The sequence below is a fragment of the Colossoma macropomum genome, unplaced genomic scaffold (genome assembly GCF_904425465.1).
Source record: "Colossoma macropomum unplaced genomic scaffold, Colossoma_macropomum, whole genome shotgun sequence".
Lineage (NCBI taxonomy): Eukaryota > Metazoa > Chordata > Actinopteri > Characiformes > Serrasalmidae > Colossoma > Colossoma macropomum.
In genome coordinates, this window is record NW_023494793.1 from 43,905,582 (window position 1) to 43,932,922 (window position 27,341).

Sequence of the window (27,341 nt, forward strand, 5' to 3'; positions counted from 1 at the left end):
TATGAAATCTTCTCCTGCCTGTGATTAGATTATCAGATAGCACATGGTTGCTGACCACTTTATCGACATGTTTGCTGTTGCTGTTTCATGAAATTTGACCAGTGATGCTCAAACGTTTGCATTTTTGGAGGGATATTTATATTGAATATAGTTCAAGAATTTTATTTTGGCCAAAGCGCATACTTATAATTGATCAGAATATAAATTAATAAATAAATAAAATACAGAATAGATGATGACTTTACTTCCCCTTTAATTGCCCCCCCGCAGGGTTGGTGATGTCATCGATCACTGTGATTATCCTGATGCTCTACTTTGCGATCGAAACGTTCGTCGTTCAGGATCGTCCGTGGCTCACTGAGTGCACCCCCATATACGTGCAGTACTTCGTCAAGTTCTTCATCATCGGCGTGACGGTGCTGGTGGTGGCCGTGCCGGAGGGTCTGCCGCTGGCCGTCACCATTTCACTGGCCTATTCGGTAAAGGTGAGTCAGCATTTCTAACCTCATTATCCAGAAAAGGTGAGTCAGCATTTCTAACCAGATTATCCAGAAAAGGTGAGTCAGGATTTCTAACCAGATTATTTAGTAAAAGTGAGTCAGCATTTATAACCAGATTATGTAATAAAAATTGAGTCATCATATATAATGAGATATAAAAGTGAGTCAGTATTTGAGATGAGATTACTTAGAACCAGATTATCCAGAAAAGGTGTTTCAGCATTGATAACCAGATTATTTAGTAAAGGTGAGTCAGCATTTCTAACCAGATTATCCAGTAAAAGTGAGTCAGTATTTATAATCAGATTATTTAGTAAAGGTGAGTCAGCATTTATAACCAGATTATTTAGTAAAGGTGAGTCAGTATTTATAACCAGATTATTTAGTAAAAGTGAGTCAGTATTTATAACCAGATTATTTAGTAAAGGTGAGTCAGCATTTGTAACCAGATTATGTAATAAAAGGTAAGTCATCTTATATAATGATAAAAGTGAGTCAGTATTTGTGATGAGAATATTTATAACCAGATTTTCCAAAGAAAATGTTTTCAGCATTGATAACCAGATTATCCATTAATAGTGAGTCAGTATTTATAACCAGATTACCCAGTAAAAGTGAGTCAGCATTTATAACCAGATTACCCAGTAAAAGTGAGTCAGCATTTATAACCAGATTATTAGTAAAGGTGAGTCAGCATTTATAACCAGATTATTAGTAAAGGTGAGTCAGCATTTATAACCAGATTATTTAGTAAAGGTGAGTCAGCATTTATAACCAGATTATTTAGTAAAGGTGAGTCAGCATTTATAACCAGATTATTTAGTAAAGGTGAGTCAACAATGGTAAGTCTAACAGCATTATGAAGTAAAGATGAGTCATCATATCTAAGATTGTAAAGATGAGTCATCATATCTAAGATTGTAAAGTAAAGGTGAGTCAGCATATCTAACAAAATTATGTAGTAAAGGTCAGTTATGATATCTAACAGGATTATCCAGTAAAGGTGACTCAGTGGTTGTAATAACATTAAGCTAAATGTGAGTTAGCATAATGTACATTAATGTAATGATGTTTTGTAATATCAATTAGTCCACTGATCATGAAATGTTCACACAGTAAAAACTGCCGCTATAGAATGGCAACATAAATGGAGTTGCTGTGTTTTACTATGGCTGTAATGATGAATAACCATAAACAGATACTATGAGGCTATTAACCCTCTGATCTCTGAGGTCATTCTCTCTCGGTCTGTTCATCTCTTCTTAAATCCTCCTTTAAAGGCTCTTCATATAACATGATCCTCATCTGTTTCATATCAAAATGCTCCGTTATCTTCATCACTACTTTCCAAACCCGCTGCAGCAGCTTCAGCAGCTGTAAACTCTCTGCACGCCGTTTCACATGAGTCTCCGATGTGGACTGAATGAAGGGTTTCCAGCGTGATGGTCAGTCCTTAGTGATTTCCTGAGTGTCCATTGGTCAGTTTCACACAGAATTTAGACGGACACACAAATCCACCAGTTCCACGTGGTGAGAGGCGGATGACGTGTATCTCAGCCCCTCTTCATAGGCTCATAACTCTGGACTCTCACCTCAGAGACTTAAGTCTTGACACAGACTCTCACTCCAGAGTCAACTCAGACTCAAACTTCAACAACTTGAGACTCAACTCAGATTCTCATCTTAGAGAATAAACTCAGACACCTCAGAGACTCAAGATTCGACTTGAACTCAAGCCTCTGAGACTTGAGACTTGACTCAGACTCGTACTCTCCCGCCTTGGACTTTCACCTCAGAGACTCGAGACTTGACTCAGACTTTTGACCTCATAGACTCGAGACTCGACTCGGACTTGAATCTCAGAGACTCAAGAGTCGACTCAGACGTACACCTCAGTTTCACACAGAATGTAGACGGACACACGAGTCCACCAGCTCCACACGGTGAGAGGCAGATGACGTGTATCACAGCCCCTCTTCATAGGCTCATAACTCCGGATGTGAGTCTCGTATGATCTCGTGATAAGATGGACTGGAAAAGGCGACTCTACAGATTCAGGAACTGTTTGAACTGGATTTCTGTGCTGGATCATCACAAAGACACAGACACAGATATAGAGACAGAGAATTTGACCTACGGGCGAGTTTGTGGACCCCAGAGAGTTAGCTTTCTTTATTCCACTCTTTGATCTTTCTGTTCTTCCCTTTCCCGGTTCAGTCACATTTCCCCGTAAATTTCCACAGAAAATGATGAAGGACAATAACCTGGTGCGACACCTGGATGCGTGCGAGACGATGGGGAACGCCACAGCGATCTGCTCGGACAAAACCGGGACGTTAACCACTAACCGGATGACGGCCGTGCAGATTTACATAGGAGATCAGCATTTCCACGAGATCCCGACACCACAGCACATCAGCCATCACACGCTGGAGCTGCTGACCACCGCCATCTCCCTCAACAGCGCATACACCTCCAAAATCCTGGTGAGGAGTCAAAGGGGGGTCCACACCACATTTTACAAGCTCGTCATTGTTTTTTGGGGGGCTCATGTGGTATTTTTGCAATGCTGACTATAGTTGCGTATCTAGCTGGCTGTCATTTCGAAATGTAGAGGCAGAGCTGGGCAATATGATTATATATATCATTATCATGATAAAGTATGTCACAATACAATACAATATGCTTTTCTGAACATATCCTGAATATCGTCAGCACTTGTAGAAACTGATCAACTGCATGTTTGATTATAAAGAGAGCAAAATTTGTCCCATTTAACTGGATTTAGTGGCAAATACTGCAAAAAAATGGTCTCTTGTCGAGTGAAATGATCTTAAATCTTGTCAATGTATCTAATATTTCCCATTTTTAGAAGGTTGTGCACTTATTATCAGATTATCTAGCTTTATCTGGATTATCTGGATTTTATTCAGTAAAATTATCTCACTATGCTGGCAGATAATTTTGCTGGTTTCAAGCTCATTTCTTACAACAAGCACAATTATCTGCCAACATAGTGAGATAATTTTACTCAATAAAATGACTTAAAACAAGTAAACATGTTTAGAAATAAATTAAATAATCTTAACAGGAGAAATATTAGATTTTCTGACTACATTTCAGATATTTTCACTCGAAAAGACACCATATTTTGCAGTGAAATACTGAATAAAAATCATTGTATTTAAAATTTTTTATAGTATTTTGTAAAATGTAGCTCTACTGGTTCTTTTTTCTCTGATCAGATGTCTGAACAAAATAAGTATCGTGACATATCGTGCATCGTGAAAATTTCCTAAAGTATCGCGATATTAGATGTTTGCCGTATCGCCCAGCTCTATGTACAGACAGAAAGTTCTGGCACCCACACTGTTAGACAGCGGTTTATTACAGTGCAGAAAATGGCATCTTGTCCGTGAGGCTATCTTAAATCTGGTTGTCTAACGTTTCTCATTTTGAGATTGTTGAAGGACTTTTACAAGATCATGTAACTCATTTTTAGACATTTTACGTATTTTTAGTGATTTTGACAGAGCCCATTTGGTTACATACGGTATAAATAAAAACAATGCGTAGCCACGACTTAATAAGACATGGGAACAAGATAAATAAGTTGTGGTTATGACTTAGTAAGGCATGGGAATTTTATTTATATAGCACCAATTAATGTGGTGCCAACAGCCCATCCATATCATCCCACCTTAACAAATCCACACAGTTTGAGGAGAGTGTGTGAGGATTCAGCAGGGCAGTCAGCACCATGCTAATCTGTGGAGTATAAGCATCCATTGCTTGTTAGCTGCATTAGCCTTGTAGCTCCAGAGCTAAATCTAAAGAAGCAGACTTCAAACTCCAAACGCGTCTCGGCTGATCAGCTGCTTTTGGGGTAAAGAAGGTGAAAGTGAAATATCTCGTGTATAACGATAGCAGCAGGACTGCTAACTTCAAATTCAAAGAAGCTTTATTAGCGACTGTCTCACTACAGTGTTGCCAAAACATATAAACCTCAAAGACGAGCGACGCTGTAGAGCTAAAATATAGAATTATGGATAGTAATGATGATAACAGTCAAAGGGAAATAACAGTGATAATAAAAGAACATAAATAAATTAAATGGATAAATTGAAGCAACATGTATTAAATAATAAAAATGATAATAGATAATATACATCCAACTTATATACAGCGGTTTGGTAGCAAGTCATTCACTAAAAGCATTTTGTTTCTCTCTCTCTCTCTCTCTCTCTCTCTCTCTCTCTCTATCTCTCTTACTCACTGTCTCTCTCTCTCTCTCTCTCTTTCTCTCTCCCTCTATCTTCCTTTCTGACTCTCCTCTCTCTCTTTCTCTCTCTTGCTCTCTCTGCTTTCTTTCTCTCTCTCTCCCTCTCTCTGACTCCCTTGCTCTTTTTTCCCTCCTTCTCTTCCTCTTTCTCTTTACTCTCTCTTTCCCTCCCTCTCTCTCTCTCTTCTCTGACTTTCTCCCTCTCCCCTCTCCATCTCTCTCTCTCTGAATCTCTCACTATCTGCTTTTTCTCCCCCATCCCTCTTTCTCTCCTCTCCCTCCCCCTTTCCCTCTCACTCTCTCTCTCTCTCTTTCTCTGTCTTTCTTCCATTCCCTCTTTCTTTACTCTCTCTCCCCTCCTTCCCTTTCTCTCCCTCCCTCTCTCTCTCCTCTCTGACTCTCTCCCCCTCTCTTTCTCCCTTCTCTATCTCTCTGTCCCTCTCTCCCCCCCTCTCTCCTCTCTTTCTCTCTCTCCCTCTCTTTCTCTCTCACTCTCTCTAACCCCTCTCTCTCTCTCTCTCTCTCTCTCTCTCTCTCTCTCTCTCTCTCTCTCTCCTCTCTCTCTCCCTCTCTCTCCCCCCTCTCTCTCTGTCTGTAGGCGGCTGATAAAGAGGGTGGTCTGCCGAAGCAGGTGGGGAATAAGACAGAGTGCGCTCTGCTGGGTTTGGTTCTGGATCTGAAGCGTGATTATCAGTGCGTCAGAGAGCAGATTCCAGAGGAGAAGCTCTACAAGGTCTACACCTTTAACTCCGTCCGCAAGTCCATGAGCACCGTCATCCAGCTGCCTGACAGGAGCTTCCGCATCTACAGCAAAGGAGCCTCAGAGATCCTGCTCAAAAAGTGTGTGGGTTTGTGATCATGTGCACATTTAGCACTGGACAAATGTGGACATTGACCATTAGAGGCCACTGATGACAACAAAAAGCCATTATCAGAAGTTTTATTGATCATGTGCATTTCAGTCCATTTTTAAGGAATTGTTTGAAAAATAATTAAATGTTACCCCCAGAAACTGTACTATCTCTAACCTGTACTGTACTATCTCTAACCTGTACTGTACTATCTCTAACCCGTACTGTACTAACTTTAATCCTTACTGTACTAACTCTAATTCTTACTGTACTACCCTTAACCCTTACTGTACTAACTTGAGACCTTACTGTACTATCCTTAACCCTTACTGTACTAACTCGAGATCTTACTGTACTACCCTTAACCCTTACTGTACTAACTCTAACCCTTACTGTACTACCCTTAACCCTTACTGTACTAACTCGAGATCTTACTGTACTATCCTTAACCCATACGGTACTATCCTTAACCTGTACGGTACTAACTCTAAACCTTACTCTGCTGTCCTTAACCCTTACTCTACTAACTCAAAACCCTACTGTACTATCCCTAACCCTTACTGTACTATCTTTAACCCTTACTGTACTAACTCGAAACCTTGCTGTACTATCCTTAACCCTTACTGTACTATCTTTAACCCTTACTGAACTACCCTTAACCCTTACTGTATTAGCTGTAACCCTTAGTGTACTATCTCTAACACTTACTGTATTATCTTTAACCTTTAATGTGCTAACTCTAAACCTTACCGTACTATCTTTAACCCTTACTGTACTAACTCGAAACCTTACTGTACTATCCCTAACCCTTACTGTACTAACTCTTACTGTGTTAACCTTAACCCTTTCTGTACTAATGCTAACTAATGCTTACTAACTCCGACATTCTCTGTACTAGCCCTAACACTCACTGTACTAAGCTTAGTTCTTAGTCTACTATCCCTTACCTCTTTGTGCAACAACATTCACCCTTGCTGTACTAATCCTAACCCTTAGTGTGCTAAACCTAACCCATACTGAACTTTGACCCTTACTATAGTAACCCTCACCCTTATTAAGTTGAGTTTAAACCTGTCCTAAACTGAAGGTTGTTATGTTTTTGTCCCTTTGCTGCAGATGTTCATCCATCCTGTCCCGGGATGGCGCGGCGCGCTCCTTCAGGCCGCGGGACCGGGACGAGATGGTGAAGAAGGTGATTGAACCGATGGCCTGCGATGGCCTCCGGACGATCTGCGTGGCCTACAGGGACCTACCTGGAGATCCTCTGCCAGAGTGGGACAACGAGGCCGACATCATCAATAATCTCACCTGCATCGCTGTGGTGGGCATCGAGGACCCCGTCCGGCCAGAGGTCAGCACTGAAATACTGATATCTGCTCATGAACACAGTTTGCAGTAGCATTGATTATAACGACAGATGAAGTAGCTCTCTAAAGATGTTGGGCTACTCAGTATCATTATTTAATATCTGAGTTTTATTAAAGATTTTCATTAAAACAGTTAATATTCTAAAAAGCATATAGACTAAAATAAAATTTGCTGCTGCAGACCGTGTGTATTTCTTGGGGTGGTGGGGGGTGGGGGCGCATATTATTGATAATCACGATTTTTTAACTAAAAATATAAGGCTAACTATTTATTATTACTTAATGTGTCTACCTTTATGTGTGTCACTATGATGTAAATGTCATTAGTGTACGAAGCGGTTTATACAGGCAGTTAGCCCCATGCTAATCAGTGGGGTATTGCTTCCGTTATTTGTTAGCAACATTAGGCTTGTAGCTTAAGTGCTAAATAATGCCTGCGGTGATAAAATGATACAAAATATAGCTGATCATAGTAAAATATTAGAATGTCTACTGATTTTTGCTGCAATTAACAAAAACACTGTTCAGATTAAAGAATATTGTAGGTATAGTAAGTTTATACATTTACTGTATACAGATTTTTAATAAACAGTGTATATTATATGTATACATCTCTCTCTCTGTCTATGTATATATATATATATATATATATATAAATAGCACTCAGGCTAATTGGACTTGCAAACTGTTTTACAGTTAATTTATACACAATATGGCCAAAAGTTTGTGGACACCCAGTGTTTCATCCAAAATTAAGAGTATTAAAAAGGGAGTTTGTCCCCCTTTGCTGCAGTAATAGCAGGCTCTTCTCTTTTTGGGAAGGCTTTACACTAGATGTTCGAACATTGCTGTGAGGATTTGATTGAGCATTAGTGAGGTCATTGGATATGTTAAATTGCCCCTTGGTATGAGTGTGCGTGTGAATGTATATGTCTGTCTGTCTGCCCTGCGATGGACTGGCAATCTGTCCAGGGTGTTTCTTGCCTTCCGCCCAGTGACTGCTGGGATAGGCTCCAGCTCCCCCCATGACCCAGAAGGATAAGTGGCTTAGAAAGTGTGTCTGTGTGTGTGTGTGTGTAAATGTGGGCTTTGCAAAAGATATGGCACATTTTATAAATTTATATTTTTTCTCAACGTATAAGTAGAAACTGCGCACTAAATTTAGCAGGAAAATCATATTGAGTTGTGTTCCCTGTAGAGGATGTATTCGCTTATTTTCACGTAATTGTACTGTATTTGTTCAGACTTTTGCATAAGACTGTAAATACTGACGCTGCAGAGTTGTGTAAGAAAGTGACCTCTACAAGACGCCTTCCTAAACCACAGCGTCCTCTCTGACCAGCAATCTCAGGTCTCTCGGCCTCATTCCTTACATTCCTGCATGTGTTTGATCGGTAATGTCTGTCACATGAATCAGGGCGACTCGCTGACGAATGAAAAGAGAACAGAAATCATGTGACTCGTGATTTAAAGTTAAAGTTTAAGAGCCGTCACGCGCCGGAGGCCCGCTGGAATGTTCCTGCTGAGCCTCTCCCAAGAGCTTCTGACTGGCCAGTGAGTAATGAGGCTCGTCTCTCTCCGCCCAATCAGGTTCCAGAAGCCATCAGGAAGTGCCAGCGCGCGGGCATCACGGTGCGCATGGTGACGGGCGACAACATCAACACGGCTCGCGCCATCGCCGCCAAGTGTGGCATCATCCACGCCGGGGACGACTTCCTGTGCATGGAGGGGAAGGACTTCAACCGGCGAATCAGGAACGAGAAAGGAGAGGTGGGCTTTTTTATATCATCATTGTGTTTTATTATTTCTATTGTGTTTCATTTTTTACTTCAAAGGAAAATGAGCCGCAGTCCAAAAATATGAAAGCAAACAGAGATTTTTGAAATTTCAAAGTGTTTTACAGTTAATTCCTACACAATATGGCCAAAAGTTTGTGGACACTCATTGCTGCAAGGATTTGATTGAGCATTAGTGAGGTCAGGTACTGATGTTTGATGGGCAGTTCTGGGTCACTCCAACTCATCCCAAAGGTATTGGATGGAGCCCCAGCACTCCAGAGAACACAGTTCCACTGCTCTACAGCCCAATGCTGGGGGGCTTTATACCCCTCTAGACCACCCCTGGCACCACCAGTCACACCCCCCTTAATGAGATTGTTTATGTAAATAGTTTTACTTTTTTTCTCTTTTAGTGCAGTTATTGTCATTCAAACAGTGCTGCCAGCATTATTATTATTATTATTATTATTATTATTATTATTACTAGCCAATACAAGCATTAATAACTTTAGACAAATATTTCTTTAACTCATTAAAGCTACACAGCAAAAAATGGTCTCTTGTCAAGTGAAATGATCTTAAATCTAGTCGATATATCGAACAGAAAGTCAAATTTTTTGACCAAACAAAACATTAAACAGGTCTACAGCCAAGTGTCAGAGTTTAGCACTTATCAAATCACTCTTATGATGATGAATATGAGAAACAGTGATTACAATCGCTGTGGACTATAGTGGGCTATCCAAATAAGGTGGGGCTGATTTTCTTAGTTGTGTCAAAGTTGTGTAGTCGTGGGCTGGAGGTTAGGGAACCAGCCCTGTGACTGGAAGGTCGCCGGTTCAATCTCCTGAGCTGACAGTACATGACTGAAGTGCCTTTGAGCACCTAACCCCCCCCCACTGCTCCCTGGGCGTCGTGGACAGGGCTGCCCACTGCTCTGGGCAAGAGTGCTTACTGCCCCCTAGTGTGTATGTGGTGTCTCAGTGCATGGATGGGTTAAATGTGGAGGTGAAATTTCCCTGTTGTGGGACTAATAAGTGTCATTTAATCTTGCAGTTTTTATGTTTATGTTTATTCAGAAGCACAAATAAAACAGTAAATGTAGAAATAATAATTAAAAAATAATTATTCCATTCTTTCATTTTTCATCTGGATGTGCCTTGGATTTCGGTTTCAGTTTCAGTTTTGGCTGAGAATTTCCATTTCACTGCACCTCTGGCTAAATGTCTGTTCCTCGCAGGTTGAGCAGGAGCGGATCGATAAAATCTGGCCCAAACTGCGAGTGCTGGCGCGATCGTCTCCTACAGACAAACACACGCTGGTCAAAGGTAAACACTCACACTCGCATCCTTCACCTACAGGTTTAGCAGAAGCTGAGACTGAGGGAGCCCAACATTCAGAGCTTTATCTCCACATACTTAACAGACGCTTTAATCCACAGTGGTTTGTGATGATGGGTTAAGTGAACATTAAGGTCTTGTTCAGACTGACAGCCCACATGTGATTTCTGGCAAATCCAGATTGTGTCCAGAATGTCTGGACAGCATCAAATCTGATTTTTGCAAATCAGATCTAAACTGCACTGCAAAAAATGGTGTCTTGTCACGTAAAATGATCTTAGATCTAGTCAGTATATGTAATATTTCTCCTGTTCAGATTGTTGTAAGCTTATTTTAAGATTATTTAACATATTTCCAAATATTTTTTACTTGTTTTAAGAAATTGAATCAAGTAAAATTATCTCATTATGTTGCCAGATAATTGTGCTTGTTGTAAGAAATGAGCTTAAACCAGCAAAATTGTCTGCCAGCATAGTAATTTTACTTAATAAAATGACCTAAAACAAGTAAAAAGTGTCTAGAAATAAACTAGATAATCTTATGATAAGAGCACAACCATCTAAAAATAAGAAATATTAGAAATATCAACTAGAATTAAGATAATTTTACTTGACAAGATACTATTTTTTGCAGTGCACGTTTTGAGGTGGTTTGAAATGCGATTTGATGGTTTCAAATCCAGAACTCCAAAGATTCATGATTATGAAGAAATCTCTAAAGAAGGCGAGATGATGCTCCTCCATCTCTGCTGCATCCGCATTCGATATCCACATCATCAGCGTAGCTACGCAGTGACCAGTGTCTATGTCGTTACCACGGCGACCCCTGGACACACAAATCTGATCTGATCACAGATCATAACAGAGCGGACAGTCGCCTCAAAAGATCTGATCTGAGAAAGAAATCCGATTTGCCTGCAGTCAGAATACAGTGCCCAAGCACTCACGACACTGGATCTCACCAGAAAGCAACAGCGCCGTCTTGTGGACTAAGAAAGCAGTGCAGTTTGGAATCCTGTTAGAATGAGTCGAACCCTCAGAGCGCTCTGCGTCTGACTCAAAAATGTTGGTTCCCTGGAAAATTAGATATTAAATCTTTTCTCTGGGCAGTGAGTGTTTTGCTCTGAAACACACCAATATTGGAATAAATACAAAGAACATTAATATAATAAGTAGTGATTTTATGGCTCAGTGTGTTTCTTTAACCTTCTCCTCGAGGAAGCCCAGTATTATTTGTAGTTATCATATTCAATACCTGCTTTATCAAATCATTATGTTCATTATCACCTTCATTATGTTAAATCAGGTTGAATTGAATTAATCCATGTGACGTCTGGAGGCGTCCAGAAGAAATCTGGAACCAAAATTTCATACTAGCTTAGAAGATATCAGTTACTTTATTTCAAAATAACTAATTCTTGTTATTTTTACTGTATTTAAGTTCATTTGCATTTATTCTAATCACTATATGATGTTTTTACAAGCAAAAACAAAGTTATTGATAAAGATAAATGGTATTAAATAACATGGTCCGGTGCCCAAGTCTTCTGCACAGTGCTAATGTCTGTAAAACGCTGTTAAAGCTACGCATAAACATACTGACTGTGTTTAGTTGTGTTTTCACTGCATGTACATTAAGATGAGTGTGTGTGTGTGTGTGTGTGTGTGTGTGTGTGTGTGTGTGTGTGTGTTCAGGGATCATAGACAGCACCATATGTGAGCAGAGGCAGGTGGTTGCGGTGACCGGGGACGGCACTAATGATGGTCCCTGCGCTGAAGAAAGCTGACGTGGGATTCGCCATGGTGAGGACCACCTCACACTGCTGCTCAGGCTTACTGCTCCGCTTTAAAGGGCCGTATCATAGAAACACAAAATTCTCCCACTAGCTCTGACATAAAGGAGTTAAAAACAATACATAAACAGGGTTAATGATGCAAAACAAATGTTCACTTCCCAGTCCATGCGGTCCATATCTGGAAGCTATGACACCCTGGTCAAATTGCATGTTTGGTTGATTTCTAAGTGGAAATAAGTTAACCCCCCCATGCCCCCCCCAGAGAATACACTTCAATAATGGCATTTTCCTGCAGATTTTAGTGTACAATTTCTATTTATATGCTAAAAAAGGGAAAAAATGTAACCATAACCATAATTAACCAATGTTTTTATGTATTTTATGTATTTTTCTGTGTTTTATGTTTTATTTCTACCCCAATATGTCAAATTGGGTAAATAAACAGTAATTTTGTATAAAAACGTTCAGAAGTGTGAGGATTTGTGTTAGTGTGAGGACTTATTTTCACTTAGAAAATCAACAACAGCATGGAATTTGACCAGGAGCACCAAAACTTGTAAAAACAGCAGGTTTTAATTCACAGTTTTTGTGATGTCACAAGAACCAACTAATTTATGCAGGTCCACCTATTCAGTCCACAGCCTTGTCAGGTCATGATGAATTTAGAAGGTGTGTTTCAGCTCTGGATGCTTTTCAAATGAGGCACAATACAGGACAGCCTGTCAGAACAGAGCTCATTTGCATAACGTCAGTCTTAAAGGCACTGCTTGTTTAATTATAAGGGAGGTTAAATAATAAAGACAGGTTGGAAACAATGTTGAAATGAATTATGTTATTTTTTGGTACATAAGGTTCACATGTTATAAGTGAGTAAAATGTAGGAGGATATGGCTCTTTATTCCCAAATTCCCAGATTCCCCTGTTCTGATTTACAGTGTGTGTGTAATATCAGGGCTGCAGATTGGAGGGAGGCAACATTGAGAGGCTGTAACCTACATACAGCACCACCACACAGAAGTTGCAGATTACGTGCACAGCACTGCATAAACAAAGTACGAGTAGCTTTAATGCCACCATTAAAACACAGAAACAAATGATATTATTTTTTTATGATCAACTTTTTATTGCATTTTTCTTTGTGTGGGGAAAGAAAAAGCGGTGGTAAGGGGGAGTGGAAGGCAGGACGATGACATACATTTTTAGGAATACACACAAATCAAAAACAAAGACAATACATAAACAACTACACAACTGAACAACATTACAAGTTTCAAGTTTATTTGTCATTTGCACAACATGTCAGGACATTTATGCGTTGAAATGCTTGTGGTGAGGCTCGGACAAACACTCTACAGAAAGTAAATAAGTAAAAATAAAATTACAAGAAAAACAAACTGATATATATATTAAATATACACAAAATATAGAGAACATACAGATAAAAATATACACAAATATAGAGAAATGTACACAAATATACAGGCAATATACATTTTAAAGTGACTAAGTGACTGTTATTGTTCTTAAAGTGGCTTAGTGTTAAGGTGTTATTGTCCATAGCAGAGATGATATGATGTAATAATAATGCTGACAGAGTGACTGAGTGAGATGGTAGTTGGTGAAGGACCCACAGCTTCACAGCTTGTTCAGATGTCTGACAGCCTGTGGGTAGAAACTGTTCATTAGCCGGGTTGTCCTAGCCTGAATGCTACGAAATCTCCTGCCTGATGGCAGGATGGTGAACAGGCCGTGTGCTGGGTGACGCTGTCTGACCGGATCTTTTTGGTCTTCCTGAGGCAGCGAGACTGGTAGACGTCCTGTAAGGCTGGTAGTCTGTTGCCTCTGATGGCTTCTGCCATCCTCACCACTCCTTTAAGGGCCTTGCGGTCACAGGCGGTGCAGCTGCTGTACCAGACAGTGATGCAGCCTGTGAGGATGCTCTCTATGGTGCATCTGTAGAAGTTGGTGAGGATCTGAGGAGGCAGACCAAACTTCCTGAGTCTGCGCAGGAAGAAGAGACGCTGACGGGCAGATCTCACGATAGTGTTAGTGTGGAGGGACCAGGTGAGGTCATCAGTGAGGTGAACACCGAGGAACTTCACACTGCTGACTCTCTCCACTTCGGCTCCATTGATGAACAGGGGAGAGTGACCACCCCTCTGCCGCTTCCTGTAGTCCATGATCATCTCCTTTGTTTTGCTGATGTTGAGACAGAGGTTGCTGTCATGGCTCCACTCTGACAGAGCGCTGACCTCGTCTCTGTAGGCTGTTTTATCTCCATCAGTGATGAGGTCTAGGATGGTGGTGTCATCAGCAAACCTGAAGATGATGTTAGACGTGTGTTTGGCTACACAGTCATGTGTATACAGGGAGTACAGGAGGGGGCTGAGCACACATCCCTGGGGAGCCCCTGTGCTCAGAGTCAGTGTGGAAGAGAAGCCGTTACCAACTTTCACCACCTGAGGTCTGCTCGTCAAGAAGTCCAGTATCCAGTTGCAAACATACTTTAACTGGAAACTAAAGTTCTTGAATAGAGTCGTATAAAGTCTCCCAGTTTCTTATTGTTGACTGTTTTGCCTCGTTAAGCTTTGCTGTAAGAGATTCCATCTGAACTATAATTTGAAAACTAGATATCCAGAATTCCATAGCTGAAAGCTGCGTGGTGAACCAAAATTGGAAGACTTTAGAAGTTTCTTGATAGCTGTAAAACCTGCCATCACCATCCTTCGCTGAATTGAAGAAAGCTAAAGGGTTGAGTCGTCATTTAAAAGACATTACTGTGGTGACAGTGGAATACTGAGATCAAGTGCTTTAGATACTATATCGCTGCTGTCAGCACAAAACTTCGTATCTCCAAAATGGTAACTTTGCAGGAGGTGGAAACAACATACTTTATTTTTAATGTAAATGGAACCAGAGTTTTTTCCAAGTCGTTTTGGGCGGCTTCTTTTGGTCCATTCATCATGAAATTTACACACAATGTAAAGGGTAATTTGGGCATTTCCAAATTATGTAAAAAACTGAAAAATGACAAAAATGCAGATACGAGGTTTTTCTCCGACAGCACCAATATCTACTGTAGAGGCCCATATATCTGCTACGTTAGAACACTCCCGGAACACATGCATAAATGTACCAGACGCAGAGTTTCAAATATGACAGGTATAACTAGAAATACGTTTCATTTGATATCTCCTGTAAGGTGATGCATATGCTCTATGAATTATTTTATAATGGATACTGATATGCCAGATTTTTAGAGGACTGACTTCTTAGCCCATATAGTGTTCCAATCCAAGGAAGGACCAGTACAGGAAAGCTCTCGTTCCCAGAGTTGTTCGACTGCCAACTGCTTTATATAATATTCCCTTTTCCAAAGGAAATCACTGGTACTTTTGTATAATTTCAAACAGTCGTCTCCACCACTCCCCTCTAAAATTTGCATCAATGTGTGGTATCAACCTAAAATGTAATATTTCGTCACAGTTTTTGTCCTAAAACAGTAACTTTACAGGAGAAGGAAAAACATTCCTTAATTTTAATGGACATTAATAGAGAAATTATTTATTCTAAGTAATTTTAGACCATTTCTGTCGGTCCACTCATCACGAAAGTTTGAGACAATGTAAAGCTCAGCTGAGGGTTTCAAATGTCCAAAAAAGAAGAAGCTGTGTCCCAGCAGTGATGATGTGTAACACTGTGTGTGCTGCGCTCAGGGCATCGCCGGCACAGACGTGGCGAAGGAAGCGTCCGACATCATCCTGACGGACGATAACTTCACCAGCATAGTGAAGGCGGTGATGTGGGGCCGTAATGTTTACGACAGCATCTCCAAATTCCTGCAGTTCCAGCTCACTGTTAACGTGGTGGCCGTTATAGTGGCCTTTACTGGCGCCTGCATTACTCAGGTACAGTTTACTCTGCCGGAACATTTCATCATTTTCTCTGCTTCTTTTGGCAGAGCTGTCTGTTATCATACCCCCCCCCCACTCTTCTCGTGTGTGTGTGTGTGTGTGTGTGTAGGACTCTCCTCTGAAGGCGGTGCAGATGTTATGGGTGAATCTCATTATGGACACGTTTGCGTCTCTGGCTCTGGCCACCGAGCCGCCCACTGAAGCTCTGTTGCTGCGAAAACCGTACGGCCGAAATAACCCGCTGATCTCCAGAACCATGATGAAGAACATCCTGGGCCACGGGGTGTACCAGCTCATCATCATCTTCACACTGCTCTTCGTTGGTATGAAGCTCACAGTTAAACGCAAATGAAATGAACATGAAATATGATTTCTTCTTTTTCTGCCAGATACTTCTGAATATCACTAACTAATTTGTTTGCCTCTTTATCTTCACTGTAATAGCAGTCAGGCTGTAATAGCAGTCAGGCTGTAATAGCAGTCAGGCTGTAATAGCATTCAGGCTGTAATAGCAGTCAGGCTGTAATAGCAGTCAGGCTGTAATAGCATTCAGGCTGTAATAGCATTCAGGCTGTAATAGCATTCAGGCTGTAATAGCAGTCAGGCTGTAATAGCAGTCAGGCTGTAATAGCAGTCAGGCTGTAATAGCATTCAGGCTGTAATAGCAGTCAGGCTGTAATAGCAGTCAGGCTGTAATAGCAGTCAGGCTGTAATAGCAGTCAGGCTGTAATAGCATTCAGGCTGTAATAGCAGTCAGGCTGTAATAGTGTGTGTGTTCTTACAAATGTTTGCTTTAGTGTATCAACAGAAGTGGGTAGAATGTAACCATGGGAACGGGTGTAGCATAACCATGGAAATAGGTGTAGTGTCAAAATGGAAGTGGTTGTAGTGTAATCATGGAAATGAGTGTAGCGTAACCATGGAAATTGTTTAGTGTAACCATGGAAACGGGTGTACTGTAATCTTGGCAACGGGTGTAGTGTAGACATGGAAATGGTTTAGTGCAACCATGGAAATGGGTGTAGTGTAATCATAGAAATGAGTGTAGTGTAACCATGGAAATGGGTGTAGTGTAACCATGGAAATGGGTGTAGTGTAACCATGGAAATAGTTGTAGAGTAACCATGGAAATGAGTATAGTGTAACCATGGAAATAGTTGTAGCGTAACCATGGAAATGGGGGTAGCGTAACCGTGGAAACAGGTGTATCCCACTGCTCCATATGTCAGTGGTGTATTTCTACTACAGGTGGATTGCTATCAGTTAGCCTGGGTGTATTAGCAGCCGACTCGAGGGCTGAGTTTAGTCCATTTCTATAGGGAAAATTGTGCTGATGTAGACATGCCGTTTGCGCGAGTATAAGCTTCCAGTACTTGTTGGCCACCTTAGCCTCGTAGCTCCAGTCCTAAAACTACGAGCATCACATCAGAATCATTTTGTTCATTTATCTGCAACAACGTGGGTTTTACATTACTGAATACAGTGATTCTAGACTTTTAAACAGTAGAGCACACGGTGATGCTGATTAATGTAAGACAATTAATCCTCCTGATCTGTGTCTGTCCTCATCAGGTGAGAGGATATTCGATATAGACAGCGGCCGGGACGCTCCCCTGCATGCCCCTCCGTCTGAACACTACACTATCATCTTCAACACCTTCGTCCTCATGCAGCTCTTCAACGAAATAAACGCACGCAAGATCCACGGAGAGAGGAACGTCTTTGACGGGATTTTCTCAAACCCCATCTTCTGCACCATCGTGCTCGGGACATTCGCCATACAGGTACATCTCAGCTCCATTTAGCCTATTTCATATTTTAATTCATGTTTTCTGATGTATATTTAGGGAAAAAGTCAAATCATGCTGTAAAATCAATCATCAGTTTGTCTGCATGAAAGTACAGACAAAATCCAGGCTTCAAGACGGCCGATTCTGTGCTTCTGTATCCTAATGTACTTCAGTCCATGTTTATAGATAACAGTGTATCATACAGTGTCAGAAACCACACAATCAAGTCTCACTGCCCATATGAAAGAAATACGGACATATATTTTAAAATACATATCAAATACACTGCAATCCTTTCCAAACACTAAAATGTATTTCAGAATATTTTGCCATATTAATTAAATATCTTTTAAAATGCATGTATTTTAAAACGTATGGGGAAATATGACACATATAAAAATAAACATATGTAAATGTGTTTATCAGATCCATTTGAAAATGTATGAAAAGTACAGTGCAGATCACAGAAGAACGTTTAGTTACATCTGGAACCTTCATTACACTCAACTGAACACAGATAATAACTAATACTGATAAATGCATTTTAAAATAGATATTTAACAAATACATTTTTTCCATATGGGTAAGACCCTCACGGTTTAAGGTGAGTGTATAATGATTTTGGTGTTCAGCTAGCAAGCATGATGTTAGTTAGCTAATGCTAATAAGCTTACATATTATCTTCCTTAGCCTCGTAGCTCCAGCATCATAATAAGGAAGCAAAGTTCAGACACCAAACATGTCTTGGCTGATTGACTCCATTTGATTTTTTATTAATCTATTGCTTTAACCTTTCTGTGATGATGTATGTGTGTGTTTACAGATAGTGATTGTACAGTTTGGAGGGAAGCCGTTTAGCTGTGCGCCGCTGAACATGGAGCAGTGGCTCTGGTGTCTGTTTGTTGGAGTTGGAGAGCTGCTCTGGGGTCAGGTAATATACCATCTTATATATATATATATATATATATATATATATATATATATATATATATATATATATATATACAGTTTAGCTCCACCCATTCAGCCTACAGCAGTTTAGCCTCACCATTCGGCCTACAGCAGGTCAGCTCCGCCCATTTAGTCTACAGCAGTTCAGCTCCGCCCATTCAGCCTACAGCAGTTTAGCTACACCCATTCAGCCTACTGCAGTTTAGTCCCACCCATTCAGCCTACAGCAGTTTAGCTCCGCCCATTCAGCCATTTGTTTATTTCTCGCTCATATCATCACAGATTATAGCTGAAAATTAGCATAACTTTAATTAAAATTAAATGAAGTAAATAAATAAATCATTTATCATGTTTGTTGATTTTTTTGTGTTTGTCTTTGCGTGTAGCTGATCTCTTCAGTGCCAACCAGCCAGCTGAAGTGTCTGAAGGAGGCAGGGCACGGGCCTGCGCCCGATGACATCATGGATGAAGACTTGGCGGAGGACGAGGAGGAAATCGACCACGCAGAGCGAGAACTGAGACGGGGACAGATCCTGTGGTTCAGAGGACTCAACCGCATCCAAACTCAGGTAAACTCAGGCTTTACTCGTTCTCTCCGTCCGTCTCTAACTCTCCTTCTTTTACACGGTTTCAGTGCAGACTTTAATATTTCCAGCCATATTTTATGATAGATGTATTTACAGTGTTGCTTACCTGTTAAATCTGTGCCTAAGAATTTACCTTAATTTTGCCTGAATCTCAGTTACAGACGTTTGTGTTTCTTTTCCTTCTTTCTTCTTTACTCAAACTGATATTAACTCTCTAATATCGCTTGTATATCTTATTTGTTTATGTTGTAAATTCTCTCTTTCTTCTCTCTGCTCGTTCAACTGTCCATCTCTGTTTATTTCTCTCCTTTTTTTTCTTTTTGACTCTGGGTGTGTCGTGTGCCGGTAACTATTCTCATCACTGCTATTTTTGCTTTAATAATACTTATTCTCCTGCTTATTATTATTATTACTATTATTATTATTATTATTATTGTCGGGTTATGAGACTGCTGCTTCACCTGCAAAAGCTCACTCTTTGAAAAATATGATTTCTTTAAAGGGCCCATATCTTTAAAAAACTCATTTTTGCTTATTTATTTTCAAAAAAGTTTCTACATTCACTCCCCACTCCATACGGCCCATATATGAGAATCAAGCTACAAAAACAGCCTGTTTGAATTTCTTATGGTTGTGATGTCACACATATTTCCATATGACCACCCATTCAGCCTGCAGCACTTTAGCTCCACCATTCAGCCTACAGCAGTTTAGCCCCACCCATTCAGCCTGCAACAGTTTAGCCACACCCATTCACCTTAAAGCAGTTTAGCCCCGCCCATTCAGCCTACAGCAGCTTAACCCCATCCATTCAGTCTACAGCAGTTTAATCCCTGCCCACTCACCCAAAAACAGTTTAGCCCCACCCATTCAGCGATCAGCAATTTAATCCCCGCCCATTCACCCTAAAACAGTTTAGCCACGCCCGTTCAGCCTACAGCAGTTTAGCCCCACCCATTCAGCCAACAGCAGTTTAGTCTCACCTATTAAGCCTACAGCAGTTTCGGCCCGCCCACTCACCCTAAAACAGTTTAGTCCTACCCATTCAGCCAACAGCAGTTTAGCCCCGCCCATTCAGCCTACAGCAGTTTAGCCCCTCCCATTCAGCTTACAGCAGTTTAGCCCCTCCCATCCAGCCTACAGCAGTTTAACCAAACCGTTGAAGTCATGTAGAGTGCTGCTCTTGCGGACTGCTTTTAGTAAGAGACACAATACAGGACAGCCAATCAGAACAGAGAATTTACACATATATTTACATATTTACATATGTTTTAAAGGCACAGTAGCAAAACCCTGCTCCTGAGGAATACAGAGAGACTGTAAAATGGTCATATAAATATGAATTGTGACACAAAACCACATAGACATCATACGTTGGGGAAAAACAGAAAGTACAATGACACACAACGATTATGGGCCCTTTAAAGACTTGCAAGTAAATCCGCATCCACACATTCCCCACTCAGACGAGCCTCTTCACGTGTTTTCATGATGTCGTCCCGCTCATTTCCACTGTTCTCATTTAAGCATTTGTGTGTGATGTGCTTCTCTCTCTCTCCTGCAGATGGAGGTAGTGAGCACCTTCAAGAGAAGTGGTTCGTTTCAGGGTGCAGTGAGGCGCCGCTCGTCCGTGCTGAGCCAGCTCCATGACGTAACCAATATTTCTAGTCCCACACACCTAGTTCTATCTCCTGCCAATGCAACTGGTGCCCCCGGGAGTGAGTTCCAAAATACGCTAAACGGCACAGAGCCGCTACACTCACGCAACGAAGATGTCTAGCCCACACACACGTACACACTCACAGTCACACACAAACAGACACGAGCATCATTACCTGCCTTCAGATTGTGATTCGGCTGCTCAATGTGAGAGAGAGAGAGCAAAAGAGAGAGAGACTAGCCCCCCCGCTTCAGTGCTGTTTTCAACTTGCACTTGTCCACTAGCCCTTTCCCCTTAAGGGAGAATCCCTGACTCCCTTGAGGGGGCTGTTCCATTACTGCATAAGCTTGGGTAAAGTTTTTCAGAGGGAAAAGGGATCGAGTCGGCATAAATGTGGCCTTCAGGTGCAGAACCAGCCCAGAAATCTTTGCGATATGCGAGTTTTCTGAAAGAAAAGAAGCCGACAAAGATGTTTATGGGCAATACTTTATTTTAAAGAAGTGAATATTTGCCACATTCACAAGTCGACTTCATGTAGAACACCTTTGATATGTATGGCACTCAGCAGATACTGCTATCCAGAGCAACCTGCAGTGTCCCTCCTCCCTTTGTCCTACGCGCGTTTAACCTCGGCAGTTTTCCGGCCTTCACTTCAGATTCAGATTCATACTGTCCTTCCAGAACATGAACGACAGTAAATGAAATGTAAGGGAATGAAATGAGGGACTCAAGCAATAATAAAATCAAGAAGACAACACAGTTAAAAATAAAACAGGTGAAAAAATATATAAATATGAGGACGTGATGCTGGTTGTCATGGTAACGTCTACACTAAGCGGTTCTCTACGCTTGCACGTCGTTTTGGATCGGATTACTTGTAGTGTGGATGTAAACAGAGATTTTCATCAGATTGTTCAGTAGAGTGAGAATGAAAACCTCAGTCTTAACCTGTAATCGGAATGTGTTCAATCGGATTGGCAGAAATCTGCATGTAAACACAGACAGTGATTGGACGAGTTGATGTCGCCTAGGAAAGTTTGCAAAAATCAGATTGTTGTCCTTTTCTGCAAATTTAATGGAACACAGTTGTCTTAAATAAGTAACACTGTTCCTTCTGTCCCATAACTGCCCAAGTCTGAGCTTCTGCACACCTGAGTCGTGAGGTTAGTCAGCAAGGCAGCAGATTAAAGCAGTACTGAACAGGGTGAACTCTGAACTCTCTCTCTCTCTCTATCTGTCCATTTCTGTTCGTGCTCACGCTTTTCCACTGGCTGTGTCTCCACTCGTGTCCCTCCTTCACTACCTCATCATCCTCAGGCTGGATTTCTGTGCTTTGCTTCTACAATTTTTTTTTCAGCTGCCTTTATTTCTCTAAAAGCCTTATTCTCTCTCTCTCTATTCTGTCTCTCTCTCCTCCCTCCCTCACCCATTCACCCATTCAGTAATTACGACGCGGTCATGGAAAGAGCCGCTTTCATTCCAGTCATGTAGAGACACTACATTCCCACTGTTTCTGCTGCTGGTTCGTTTTCCACTCTCCTGAAACGCTTCACCAAATTTAAAACCGGTGCCGGAGACGCGTAGACGAGTGCTGTGAGCTCAGAGACGGCTGTAAACTGACGAGTATAGGCCCATGATGGTTCTGACGAGAACGCTGCTGACCTTTTCTTTGTCCTGTTTAGGAGCACATGCATCATTTTCTGCTGTTGCATGCTCATTGGCTCTAACTTTCGGGGTTTTGTTTTTGGATTTCTTAACCTTTAGAAGTCTGGAGTTATTGTCGTTTTTGTTATACATTCAAAATTGTTTATATGCATTTACATTAGGGCTATCAAACGGAAAAATCATGATTAATGGCATTGTAATTATTCGCATTTAAATCAAATTTGATAAGAAACTAGAAAGATGTTTTCCATTTAGAATAGAATAGGATTCAGAACCACTGGCCACCTGTGTTTGCACACAGATGACCTCCGCATTCAACCCATGCGTGCAGTGAAACTCCGACATACACACACACACTAGAGGGCAGTGGGCAGCCCTACCCATGGCACCCAGGGAGCAGTTAGGGTTAGGTGCCTTGCTAAGGGCACTTCAGCCACGTACTGCTCAGGGGATCGAACTGGCGACCTTCCGGACACAAGGCTGGTTCCCTGACCTCTAGCCCACGACAGCCCATTCGTCAGAATGTATTTATTACTTTCAATCATTCAGCAACTCGATTTTCCTCATGTGAGCACAGAATCTGAACATAAAAATGAAAATCACGTCATTTCCACAGAGTGAACTCAGTTTCCAATTTTAATCGCCGACGTCGAGTGAGAGCAACAGTTCCAACCAATGACTGCATATAAACATGTGGATGATTCCACTGAGCTGGTTCAGAGTCAGAGCTGAAACACATTTCGGTCTTTTAACTGATCTTAGACTTCAGACTAAAATCTTTTGCTCTGAGTGACTCTAAACCTTAATTATGCTTATTTTATTAAAACTAATGGTTGAACATTCCATTTAGTCTCTACCAAAACAATCATAACTCTACCACACTGTACCAGATGTTTCAGTAGTGACTGTTTCAGTGACAATTTTGGCTCATTTTGAGCTCAGAAACTAAGCAGTTAATGAGCAGCAAACACAGCTTTGAACAGCTGTTCACACAGAAAATCATCATATTTTACATTAAAACACTAAAAAGTGCTGAACTGCAGAAAATCTGACGATTCTTAATGTTCCACACTGATTTTCAGACTTTGGGACACATTTACTTCAAAACAATGAGATCTAACTGCTCACCATGTGGCCATGAGGGACAGGGATGCAGCCTCACTTCCTGCTCTAAAATGCAGGGGTGTGGCTAAAATAAGGCTCCGCCCACAGACTAAAACTGTGTTTCGGTAGTCACATGAAAATGTGGGATGTCATTTTTTATCTATTGAAAAATTAAACTTATGATAAATCTAAATCTCTAATTTTCACTTTCATTTCAGAAATCAAAAAATATCTTTTAAAAAAAAACTGGGGAAAAATACAAAAAAATTTAAATTTAAGTGTAAATTTAAGGGTTAGGGTTTGGGACAGACAGCTCCCAATAGAAAGTACCCTATAAATGATGATTTTGTATATATTTAGCTTACTACTATTTCTATTTATATCTTGGGTTTTAATAGATCATAACATAATATATTGTAAATATCTAAGATCTTTATTGTTTAATACTGTGTTTTTACTATAGGAGCACAGTTTGAACTGATTGGGTAGAACTGTCTATATACAGTCGCTGAGTGTATATATCATATACTGTATATCTTATATATAGTCAGTGGTTCAGCTCTGTGATTGTATCTCTCACTCTCATTCGTACAGTTCGTGGGTTCTTGTTTCAGTGGAGGATTTCAAGGGGAGCTGGAGCTCCACCAGCTGCTGCTTTTGTTAGTTTGCTGCTCGTTGATTTATCCATAGTTCTACTGCGAGTGTCCAGCGGCGTCTGCTGAAGGAGCTGAAGGTTTCGCTTTAAAAGACGTTTAAAAGCTGTGTTTGAACGAAAGCTACGATCACAGCTCGTACACTGTCTGAAATAAAGGTTCTGTTCAGGTACATTTTTCGTTCATCAAGGTACAAACAGTGTAAATGTTCCCTCAAAGGTTCAACAGTGGTTTTAAGGTCTGATTGTGAACCTTAAATAAGTTGTTCCAGGTGAAAAGTTCATATTTGTACCTTTTCATAACCGAATGTTTTAAAACAGAACAGTAAAATAAAAGCCTGGAGACGAGACGGGGTGTGTGGAGTCAGTACAGCTTAGAACATATCATTTCAGTGGATTATGGTTCAGTTATGTTCCCTGACTAAAGGTACTGAGATGGAGCCTTGAGGGTTCCACCCCAGTGACAAGAGGGGAACTGACCCAGTGACAGTTTAGCACCTTTATTTCTGAGAGTGTACAGCTGACTGCAGCTGGGCTTCAGCCTGCACTATTACAGACGGGGCGAACGAGAAAAATATGTGAACGACATATTTATAAAATTACATAATCATTTAATTAATAACAGTTATTTACATAATAGATTATTCTGACATCAGATTTACATTCTGTAACGACAGTTTCGAGTCTAAGCTTCCTGTTTGATTTGATGTCAAAAAGGACATTGAAAAAATCTAAAGGATAACCTCATCAAATTCAAATCGTAATAAAATTTAGAATCTGCACTTTCCACAGTTTCTCCTCTTGTTCCAATAAGCTACGCGTCAGAAAAAATTGTATATAAAATTACAGCATGATTTTGTTATCGCCGACAATAACTCAGTGGTTTCTAAGGGTTAAGAGCTTCTATCTTTCTCTCCTCTTGCAGGCTCTGAGTTGTAAACTGATATGAAAACTTTCTTTTCTTATTACCTCCAGTTGTTTTTTTCTGATCATAACAATCTTTTCCTTCTTGTTTACTGTTTCAATTCATTTCTAATGAATTAAGATCGTTTAGTGCATGCTAGAGTTGTAGTGTAAAGTTGTAGTGGGAAAATGCTGCATAAGGTTGATTTTGGATTTGTTTATTTGTACCTCGCTGATAAAATGTTCCAGTAGGTGGCGGCAGGCTGACCTGTGCCTTAATCTAGTCCATGTCACTGCAGATGTAGTTCTCTTTCTTTGCTCCCTTTCAGTTCCTTCAGTTTCTTTTTCTAAAGTGGAAATAAATGTTTCTTTTCTCTGATCTTCTCTCTCGCTCTCTCTCTCTCTCTCTCTTTCTCTCTCTCTCTCTCTCTCTCTCTCTAATATCAGGATTTTGTCCGTTCTGTCTTGTTCTGTCCCGTCATTCCACGGAACAAATATCTCAGTATATTTGTTCACCGTTTCCTTCATTATTATGTTTTGTCACGTTTGTCCCAGTTTGTCGGTTTTGGTTGGTTGTGCAAGATTAAATAGCGTAAATTCCTAATAGTGCTCAAAGATTTGTCTAAGCTGTGATGCTGGATTGTACTAAAAATTCTGCAAAACTGATGGAAAATGTAAAAAGTTACTGTAACATTTAAAGTCAGTGGAGAGTTTTAGCTCCTTTAACAGAAGCTTCTTTTAAATACTGTTTATCGCTGTTGTCAGAAGAAAACCTCTTATCTCCAAAATGGTAACTTTACAGGAGAAGGAAAAACATACTTTACTTTTAATGTAAGTCAATGGAACCAGAGTTTTTGCCAAGCCATTTTGATCCATTTCTTTTGGTCCATTCTTAATGAAATTTACACACAATGTAAAGAGCAACAGGCATTTTCAAATTATGTCAAAAACTGAAAAATGAGGTTTTCTTCCAACAGCAGTGACATTCTTTGTATATATGAGACAAAACAGAATGTTTTACTCTGTAAAAATCATTCTGTATTAAGTCAGTATCTCCTTCGCTCTCCAAAGACATTATCTTAATGAAGCATTTTATTATCTTATACAGATCACAAAACAGAGTACTAGCAGTCAAATCTTCACCACTACAAATGCAAAAGAAAAAAAACATTCATTAAAATTAAATTTGATCTCCTTTATTCTCTTATTTTAGCATTTTCCCCCTTAAAAAAATCTCATAAATCATGTTTTGCATGCATTAGCAAGAAATATTTAATATTCGTCATCATGGCTAACTACCCAGTTAGCAAAATTTGTCTGGTTCACTGATGGGCCACATTCTTGGTTTGTTCTGGCCCAGTATACAGCTGGGTCCTCGGCCCAGATCTGGCCCACACACTGTAAAGTGAGTAGTACTAAAGGATATGGCCCAAATCTGGTCCCAATCTGGCCCAACAATCTGGTCCACAACATTCACAACAGAATTGTCCCATAAATCTAAAAACATGGAAAAACGGTTTTGAAGCTGTCCAGGATCTGGCCCTGTTCTGACCCACATGCCGAACATCTACCCAGTAGTCAACCAACACTCACATAGGAAAGCCAGAATCGGCCCCAAACTGTCTGCTATCTGGGTAGCCGCTGGTAGTTAGCTTGCTAGCTGGATATCATTCACTTATCAAAGCATTCAGATTTATGTGAAACTCACACATACTGGTGTTAATTAAGTGAGTTTTCATCAAATTAACATTAAAAATGAAAAGCCAAAGCAAATAATCTCAACATGCTAGCTAACATTACAGTAGCTTGCTCGCTAACTTGAGCGCTGCTTCAGTAGTGCTTGTCGCAAGCTGATCTGCGTGCCCTGCTTGATTTGCACCATGCATGCCCACCACTGTCACGCATGCGCAGAGAATCTTACTTTTACCAGCTCAACATGATCTGTACAGCATGCGTAAAAGCTTTTTACAGCAGATTAAAACTGTAGCTGAGCGCTAATAAAAAGCCTCATTCGCTCGACTCTGCTGGGACGCCCGGCTGTCCTACATGTTCATCAGTGAAAACAGAGCTTTAAGGTCTGATTACCAACCTGAGCCGCTTCGCTTTGTGTAGCATTCTTAGCCTGTATTTGCACTAGAATAACAACAGTGTGAGCAAAGCTGGCGACGTATTGGCTCAATCTCAAATGGCTCCCTACTGCAT

General features: G+C 40.6%; 1 protein-coding gene across 1 annotated transcript in view; it reads left to right on the forward strand.

Moving 5' to 3' along the window:
* The window catches only part of atp2b3a (ATPase plasma membrane Ca2+ transporting 3a), an 84,085-nt gene that overhangs the window by 50,695 nt on the left and 6,049 nt on the right, over positions 1-27,341 (forward strand). The window contains 14 exon segments of the mRNA XM_036579634.1: positions 271-485; positions 2,744-2,986; positions 5,381-5,622; positions 6,750-6,984; positions 8,591-8,770; positions 10,019-10,106; positions 11,813-11,883; positions 11,885-11,920; positions 15,630-15,821; positions 15,937-16,150; positions 17,400-17,611; positions 18,441-18,548; positions 18,955-19,137; positions 20,720-20,806. Coding sequence (XP_036435527.1) covers positions 271-485; positions 2,744-2,986; positions 5,381-5,622; positions 6,750-6,984; positions 8,591-8,770; positions 10,019-10,106; positions 11,813-11,883; positions 11,885-11,920; positions 15,630-15,821; positions 15,937-16,150; positions 17,400-17,611; positions 18,441-18,548; positions 18,955-19,137; positions 20,720-20,806 — 2,306 coding nt within the window.